At 40.3% G+C, this 9,865-nt stretch overlaps 1 protein-coding gene across 1 annotated transcript in view; it reads right to left on the bottom strand.

Moving 5' to 3' along the window:
* Positions 1-1,775: 1,775 nt before the first annotated feature.
* Positions 1,776-9,865, bottom strand: part of Abhd13 (abhydrolase domain containing 13) — a 14,536-nt gene continuing 6,446 nt past the window's right edge. Inside the window, exon 2 of the mRNA XM_021170963.1 lies at positions 1,776-6,409. Coding sequence (XP_021026622.1) covers positions 5,376-6,389 — 1,014 coding nt within the window. The 5' untranslated portion in view covers positions 6,390-6,409 and the 3' untranslated portion in view covers positions 1,776-5,375. The remainder of the gene's footprint in view (positions 6,410-9,865) is intronic.

Genomic DNA, 9,865 nt, shown 5'->3' with positions numbered 1-9,865 from the left:
TATTCAAAGAAAGAAAAGACATGCCCTGGGCTTCCACAACACCGTCAGGGTCTCAGAGACACTTACAGACACAAGCACCAGGCTTCCATCAGAAAAGAATGAGTCCAGTTTATGAATAAAAGGTGTGGTTTGAAACAGCTTTATGAAGGAGCCAACAGACAGGAAAGGCAAACTTCAATCTGAGATGCAGCCACCGAACACCCACGATAGAGGGTGGAGGGATAGCCTTCAAGGCTAGGATTGAGTTAGTAGACCCTTCAATTATAAGAATGGCAAAACAGCGGTCGAAGACACATCTAAATGACTAAGGACACTTGCTGCTTCTTTGGAAAACCTGGATTTGATTTCCAGCACCAACTTGCCAGCTCACAAACACCTACAGTTCTAGTTTCAAGGGATCGGATGCCCTCCTTTGTCCTCAGACAGCACAATACATATGGTCCATAGAAAGACATACTTGCAGGTAATACATCCATACACGTGAAATAAAGAACTTTTAAAAATGACAGAATGGAAATACTGATCACAAGGTCTCAATAAACGTCAGGTCCAACTTCTGCACTGCTATTGCAGAATCGTGGAGAGGACGACACAGCAACTTGGTTCTCAATTCATCAGGAAGCATTTTAGGACTTCTCAGCCACTCCTCCAGTCTCAGTCATTATAAGAGAACTAAGAAAGCATGAGGTTTGAGTGTGCTGGGCCTCTGCAAGAAGCCACACATGCAACTTAAGTAAATTCAGTTTGTCACATACAAACTTCTAAATCCCAGTTCTTGGCAATTCCTTGGAGTGCTCTAGTGAGTCCATTTTGGATTCAAATTTCAGCAATTCTAATCTATTCCAACATGGATATTATTTTTCAAGGCGATTCATTGAGTAAATTAGCAAAGATATTCTAGATTGACTGAGTGCTGTGGGATGTGGTGGAGGGAAAAATTCTGTGAGTACCCCAAGCCAAGTTACTCACCTGCTATAAAAGCTTATGATGAAGGCTTGGTGACAAGAGCCCATTAACACCTAGGCCTTGTTTCTAGGCACTTAAGTACCATCTTCTCCATCCCTATCAACTTCCTAACTTTTTAGAATGTTGCAGGAAGTTAAGGACAAGTTGAAGACTAAATATGAAATGCTCAAAGCAGCAATCCAAAGTCTTCTACTTCCTAAGTCCAGGCTGGGTATCTTTAACAGCACAGGAGTGCTGGTTTCCTGGCATCTTCTCACAGCAGGACAGTCTGCAGAAGTGATTCATCCTGACACTTCGTTAGGATGCATTAAGACATGCCATGTACTTCCAACCATCCATCTTGGGTGGACACTACACAAATACAAAAGTGTCCTTTTAGGGAAAGCAAGTTACAGACCCTAATAGCTAGCTGTAAGAACATTTTCATCATCTGGAGTCATCAACTAAAACACAAGGGAGGAAAACAACTATCAATATTTCTTAGAAAAGTACTTTGTGAAGTCTGAAGACAAGGAGACAGTCCAACAACACCCATGTGGCTGAAGAGATGTTTGGGGCTTAGGAACTCAACAACAGCACATATGTAGAAATCGTTTTTGCCATCAGCCTAAATTAGATGCACGAAGGACTGCCATATTCTTGGGAAAAGGAAATGCAAACATTTTCATCCACACGGTTAGAATAAGATTCACTACTTTCAGTGAAACTCATGGTTTTATTGAGCCATTAGATAACTTAATGACCTACGATAGACTGTACATGGATAGAATTTTTTAAAAGACTGAGTACAAACTATCTGACAATAATCAAGCTGTTCATGTATCAATTTATTGCATGTCAGTACAGAAAAATAGAAAGTATACCTTAAGAGAAATGTGGGAAAGAAAAAAAAGTCTGGACTAAATACCAACCACAAAACCCCACAATGTTTCCTTGCCATGGGTAGCGCATAGTTAAGAGGACATTAAATTTTGAGTTATAAAATTTTATTACTATTTCAAAGAAAGTATGGCAATAACAAAATTATGGCTCAGATTATGAAACTGGACTAATTTACTTCATACTGAATGCTCCTATATGGAAGATGAACTTTAGTACACCTTGTACCAACAGAAATTGTTATGATGTTGCACACACACCCGCTATATGTTTATATTGCACTTTTTGTCAAAAAGTGTGGGTTATACAGTCCTATCTTTAATCTACTTTCTTAAAATACAAAATATAAATGGAGGTATCTCTGTATCATTGGCAAATGTTGACTAGAATAAGATGACTGCCTGCCTAACACACAAGGCAGCAGTGCTTCCGATGAGGGGGAGGGAGGTACATATGCAATGAGAATATAGTTTTGCATTTTCTACTCTAGCAAGCTAAAAAATAGACCCCTGTTCTGTGTCAATTCTAACTTTACCTGAGTCACATGACAATACCTAAATTTAAGTAAACATTCCAAAAGAGTTACTTATGACTAATTTTTCTTTGTAGTTCTCTTTAAAATATATAATTGTCAAACACAATAGGAAAAAGGCTTGAGGGAGTATCAGAGGGCTCAAGTATGTCAATGATGGCCTAGAGCAATGGTTCTTAACCTTGCCAATGTTGTGACCCTTCAATACAGTTCCCTCATGCTGTTGTGACTCTCCAATCATAAAATTATTTGTTGCTACTTCATAAATATAATTTTTCTGTTATGAATTATAATGTAAATATCTGATATGCAAGCTATCTGATATGTGACCCATGTGAAAGCTATCTAAGATAGCTTTAATCATCTCTATCAGGTCTACTCCCAACCAAGCCAAGCCTAACAGAAGGGCAAGCCTCAGTAGGTGTTAACTTCAGGGACACCCATGCCATCCCTCCAGTGATGTTACTAGAACCATGATCTGTCTCAACATTTAAGTGTCTCTAGTCCTTCCATAAGTGTATCCGGCCAACTTAAGTTGTTGCATGACCCATTTTAAAGCAACGTTTAATGGATGTGTCATCACAGTCAAAACCTTAAGACAGTTACATGAGGCTGACAAGGGTCATCTTATGTTAGGGCTCTGATCTAAAATTGTGTTCTGAAGTTTTCTGTCCATCCACCTCATGAACTGCTGTCAAGTGGTTTCTAGTCTATTCCTTTAGTCTGTAACAAATACATTCTTCTTTTAGTATGCAGTATTCTCTGTACAATTCTTTTTTCTTAAGTTTCACTCTATTATTCTTTAAAATATGGAATTTAAGACTTTTCTAAGCTTATCCATTTCTCTCATTTCTCAATGAGTTAGAGATTGACAGACCATGACCATTCCCACCAATGAGGAGTCTGAAGTGAAGGAGTGACTCCTGCAGTAGTCATGTTTCAGAGACCAAATGAGAGCTTGCAGAAATGATGCCCGGGTCTATCACGGCCCTCGAAAGTTTGAGTTTGTTTTCTATCCTACTCATCTAAGGAAATCATATCAAACACATAGCTGGTAATGAGAGATGTTCTACATCCTTAAACATAGCTGTCTCTGCGGAAGTGAAGTACTCTCTCTAGGAGAGCAAGGTAGTATAACTGAATGCTGTTCTTCCACCCCACAAGTCCCAGTCAGCAAAAGCTGAACAGAAAACAGCAAACAGCAAGGAAGGAGCAACTGTTCCATTTCAGTGGATGATACAACACATTGGTAAACTCCTCCAGGCCGAGGGAGTAATGAAAACAGGACTCCAACACAGTACTCTGTAAGTGTAAAAACTAACTGAGGAAGCCATGGCAGCTCAAGTCTACATCCTGTCCGTTGCTACGTATTGCCCTTTCAGCAGATTACTATTCAGCAGTCATTCTACATAGCAAAGATTGACAAGATGAAAAGCAGCCTTTAATTGTGGTGAATTTACACATACAAAATACACCCTCCACGACGAGTTACCAACTCTTTAAAAAACAAGACTCTTTACAATTAATAATTTATAGAAAAGCATTATTCTTTAGAAATTATACTTGCTATACATTATTGTTTTCTAAACATTGGCATAAAATGAAGGCTAAGAATGCTACTTGGCAAAAAGTACTTCTAGCCCTATGTTCCTGGAAAGTTGTAAATTAAGGTCGAGACGACTGACTCATTATCACTGTGCTCTAGCTGCTGTGGAAGGTCAATAATACAGCCAAGCTATCTGCAGTCATGGGTGGGAGCTGACTTAGTGTGCAAGGGCTCAAGCACAGCTACCTGGTGAGGACTGTGGGAAAGGAGCTGGCAGGTTCCACCTCCTGCCTGGAAGGTTACTAAATGCTTCCAGGCTTAAAGGGCTCACAACTTCCCACCTACAGCTCCTTAATTGCTNCATGTGTAATAGGCTGGGACAAAAAACCTGACAAATTCCCCTAAGACGTTATATAGCCCATTACACAGAACTGCAATATTAAGCCATACTTGGTTATTTGCTTTTTTGTTTTTCTTTCATTCTGAAATTTACTTCCAAAAAGTTCAATAAATGATGCTTGCCTCTGTCAGGTCAGGCACATTCTAGGTACTGGGACTTCATTCCGATGAAAGCATTGCATAAGGCTGTTGCACACGTNTTGAGTTATCCTCACTCAACCATCAGCTAGTTCTATCCCTTGCTGTGGCTGTTACTGTTTAGCTGAAGATTCACAAACTGACAGAGGCTAAAATTTCGTCTGCAACCAAAATCANTAATGTTAAAAAGTTCAATATACAAAGAAAGCTGTAGTAAGATGCTAGCCTCCTATCTCACTAGCCACGATCCAGACAGCTCCTAACAAAAACACAGTACATCTATATTGGAAAAAGGTCCTGTTTATTATTAGGAAAAAGCCGGATCTCAGTAGCAGCAGAACATGGAATCTGCCCACAGGCCTCACACTCATTCCTCACCGAAACAAAATAGAGTTTACATAAAAATAGATATAACCCAGGAAACCATATACATTGGCATGTGACCAGTGTTATTTACATTAAAAACACCGCATTGCATAANTCAAGAATAAAACACCACCATGCACTTCATCTTAATGTTTAATGTGAAAACGCAGCAGCACTTGCTTGCTAACCGTGATTGTCCCAATAATCACTAAAGGAAAGACAGACACCTGAAGGTTTCTTGTTTGTATCTCCATCTGAGTACAACTTAGATTATACCACTTAACCAGCAAGAACCTTTTGGATGACATCTATCAAACCAGCGTGTTAAACTAAAGTTAAGGGTATTTCACTAGGCTGGAGTTCTGATGAGAATATCAAGCACTCTTAAGAAGCCCAGTTTGAAAATTTGGAAAGTTACAGGATCATCAGAATGGAGTGCTGAGGCCTTTCAAAGCTCAGAGTCACTGTGCAGACCAGTATGAACACACACCCAGAAAAGACATCATTCTCCACACACTGAAACCCAAGGCATCCATCAAGAGGATGGCATCAGATGATGGTGACATTGGATGATGTTTTTGTCATGTCTTCGGGAGAATGACTCTTGATCACTTCCTTGATAAATTGTTCTAGTGCAGTGAAGTAGCCTTGGCACTGCCATGTGTCGTTGTGCGTCCCATCTGGGAAAATGGCTAATCTCTTAGTCCGNGATGGAGAGAGCTNGTAGAGCTNTTTCATCATCACGGGTGGAATCAACTGGTCAGAGAGGCCAGAGATGAAGAGAGAAGGCATCCTGCACTGGGAGATCTTTCTGTAGGACAGAAACTTATTTTTATAGCACCATAAAGGAAGGTAACGCANTGGGAAGAATGAAAATAGAGTGCTGGCCATGTGTGGTATGCTTAGGAATGTGTTCTCCACCATGATGGCTGAAATCCTGTGAGAATTCTCAGAAGCCAAGTGAATGGCCACTGCTCCTCCCAGGGAGCGGCCAAAAAGGAAAACCTTTGTCTTATNGAGGTCAGGTCTCGTCATTACATAGTCTAGTANAGCTTCAGAATCCAAATACAGTCCTTCTTCACTGGCTTCTCCTTCACTTTTCCCATACCCCCGGTAATCAACAAGCACAAGATTCACTTTGAGGTTCACCAGCATAAGCAGTGCGTTTGGTAACCTGTGGCCTATGTTGCCGGCATTTCCATGAAAATAAATTATGGTCGGGCAATAGGGGGAATTGTCTCCAGTGTATCTCACCAAGATCAGATTCAGGCGCACTCCATCTTTGGTTCTGATGAAAATGTTTTCATGGGGAATACCCGTGGGCATGGGAACATAAAGGCGGGAAGAAGATGGCTGTTCTGGAAAGTAGAGCAAGACATCTTGGAATTTATATAAGATACCTGCAATTGACACGAATATTAACAAAAGTAAGACAATGCCGCCATACAGATGAAAAGTCACTATCAAAGGTAACAGAGAGATGCGGCAGAGAGCCCAAGACCAGGACGCCAAGGCCAGTAGCCATCTTTCAATGAAGCTCCACAGCATCCAGGATTTTTCCATGGTAGCTCCACGTAGGTATCCTAGAAGACACAGAGAGAAACAGTGACTCAGCAAGCACCTCTACTTCAAGGTCAGGTCCACCATGAAAAGCACTTGGTTCTCTAGGAGCTACCTCACTCTGGGTCATTACAACTCCCTGTCAGCCCCATTCTACATCTTCCCAACCTGTAGTCCGAACCAATTCACCAAACCCATCCACTGTGAAATGGTGCTTACCAGCTTCCAGGTTTTCATTCGTGTATTCTCAGTGATTTGACAAAACAAAACAACAGCAAACAAAGCTTTTAAATGCCATTCCCAGCTTCACACATGACGAGATGAAGGCTTGGCTCTCTGGTTGCCGTCCTAGTTCTACAAGAAGTCAGGAGGTAGCATGCTANTTCTTGGAGTCCCTCCTACCCTTCCTTCTTTCAAACCCCTTTCTTTAACAAAAAAAAAAAACAAAACAAAACAAAACAAAAAAAAGGAACAGTCAGGGCCAAAGAAACAAATTCATGGAATATGGATGGTTAAGAGACAAATACTTGTCCTGGGCAAACTGTACTTATAAAGAGAGGACTAACAAGTTTTAACCTACCAAAACCAACCCAAGGTAAGTTACTCTAATATTGTATTACTTCCAGAAAAACCTTAATCTTCTATATCAGACTGAATACACATCCGATTGCGAGTGCTGTGAGAAATTCACTGCAGCACATAACACACTTCTATGCTCCTCCATGAGATCAGTCATGGGTCAGCAAAAGAGCTTGTGCTAACAAAGTCAAGTTGTTATGAATGCACACAGATCCTGAGAACCAGAGATAGTGGACGCAAGAAGATGTGCTAGACACAACAGTGATACAGAGCCCTGAAACAGTAACTACCATAAGTGAAGAGACACCCCCCACCCCCCAGACGGCAGTAAGGAGTAACGACCAGAGTGAAGATTACGCTCTGCCAGGCAGTTTTGTGTTACAGTTCCCCAGGTGAGCTCCCTGAGATGAGGAGGAACCTGAGCTTGAGGCCAGTGTAGCTTAGACTGTAGCTCAGAGATAACGTTTATGCATATTATCATACACAAGAAAGAACCTGAGACAATTTGTAAGTTTCCTTAAATGCTTTTAAAAGTGCTAATAAGCTACCAAGAGTATTTAATGGCTTACTGCCAAAAATAAACTTATAGATTGGTCGAAAGAGTCTGCTATTTCGTAGATGAGTTTTTATTATTGTTTCATACTGTCAAGAATGGTCTTGAACTTCTGTTCCTCCTGCCTCGAAGTCTCAAGTGCAGGATTACAGGCTTCTACCATAATGTTCGGTTATATGTGGTGCTGGGAGCTAAACCCAGCCAGGCATGCTAGGCAATGAACCCCTCCCACCCTCTTAGTCCTCATGCTTGAATTTTATTCAAATGAATCATTTTGAACATGAAACAACAGCATAATCCTTTTTCTTAGATTCCCAGAAATAACACTGCCATCCAGTTGTAGCAAACTTTATTACAGGAAAAGAAGCATTGAAGGTCAAATAAAAACAAAAGTTAAAAAAAAAATACCCAAGCACAGTAGTTATTAAATCTGGCTTGGCCAAAGTGGACCAACAGGGTGCAGTGCAAAGCCCACACAGCAGACCAGTGTACTGGGTGGCTGGGTTATTTTATGCTCTCCTGTCTCCTGTCAACAGCTCACATGCAGCAGTGGAGTCTGAAGACACATGTGAGGACACATGGTCACGTGAGCTTAGGTCATTGGTTTCAACTTTATATGAAATATAAAATATGTGGAGGAAGCACATACAGGTCAATGAGAAACCACCTAGCACATGGAAAGCCTAGGACTTGATCCCCAGCTCTGCAAAGTAAGAGAAAAAGTGATGGTAACAAATTTAACTAGACCCAAAACTTGTTTTAAAGGTTTGGAATGACACACACATGCACATTAGAGTACTGCAAAATTTGGTAAGATACCATTAAAGATTTCAGTTTTAAAAAGTCAAAATCTTTATTGTTATTTTATTAAATAAAATAGCCACCTATTCATCTGATAGAGTTGTCATTGATAAGTGGCCAACAATAAAAGACTCAAGGCTCATTTTAGGGATCTAGCAGGCAAAAGCACGCTGTAACCTACTGCCCTTACGCCTTTGAATAAACTCCCAATCTGTCATCTAATTCCACTCTACCTTAGTAGGAAAAAGCAACCTTACTGAAACCCTACTGTCCCACTCAGTCCTACTGAGTGCCTCCTGATTTGTCACCTAGTTCTTGTCTGAATACTCTCAATAAAATGAGATTTAAAATAATTCCTACTTAAGACTGGTCAGCAATAAAATGAATAAAAACACTTATAATGCCATAGATATGATAATTCCATTTGCCCCTATAATGGATATTTTGGCTCTACAGTTTTCTGGTTTTGGTTGAAGCTAATTGTCAATATAAGAATTTACTTAGTATGTGTAAGACAATAAAAATCTAGAAACACATGACTATAAAAAGTGTTCTTGCAACTGAATAATTAGCAATAAGATGACTTACTTTTCAAGTCAAAGTTCTTATTAAAGAAAAGAGAGAAACTTGTAAGGGGAAACAGAAAGGCCAACATACAGACGAAGCACATAGTGAAGCTCAAACCCATATTTACAACTGATTAAGCTACTCTACGGTTATGATCCTCAGCTACCACAGCTCTGAGCCCCTTCTCTTGTCTAAATACTCTATCCCGCATGGCTATGCCCTCAAGACTAAAATGCCTACCAATAATTAGTAATGTTTTAAAATCATCAGTCTGCTATAAAACTGAGGCCTACTCTGAGCAGTGAGTCTTAGGCCATTTGTCTGAGTGTATAACTGATTAACTGTAATAAACTTTCCTCCACCAAACCTTCCTTATTCATGTCACCTTAGAGGATAACATAATTATGATAACAAAATACGATAAACATAACTATGAGCCCATTTTGAAGAAGACAAAGAGAACTTCAGTTTTTTAGAGCAGATTAACAGAATGAGCATGCATGGCTATTTCCTTTGAGCTGACAGACTATGGATCAAAATGATACCACATGACACAGCCAATTGGCAATCTCTCTCTGCCTTATTATTCCACCATCTATCTTAAAGATACTCTTAAAGGAACTCCATCATGTGAATGTAATTTCGAGAAGGGTTTGTAGTCTTCTAAATTCGGAGAAACTGTCATTAAGCAGTTACTCTGAGCTTCCATTGAGATGCACTATCAATACATAAAGCCCAGGTGCTCTGACGGTGGAAATGAATGCTGCCAGGACTCAGTCAACTGCATTAGGTGAGTGCCCTGCTTCTAGCTGTTAACCAGATTCGGAGTTAACCCAAGCTCCCTGTTTAGCATTTAACCTCCAGGCTTATTTCCCTGGAAACCAGAGAAGGGCAGGCTACTGGCTGAGCTTCTGTGGAGCACTGTGACTGGCTGAGCTTCTGTGGAGCACTGTGACTGGCTGAGCTTCTGTGGAGCACT

Source organism: Mus caroli, chromosome 8 (genome assembly GCF_900094665.2).
Source record: "Mus caroli chromosome 8, CAROLI_EIJ_v1.1, whole genome shotgun sequence".
NCBI lineage: Eukaryota > Metazoa > Chordata > Mammalia > Rodentia > Muridae > Mus > Mus caroli.
This window is presented reverse-complemented; position numbering and strand designations above follow the sequence as displayed.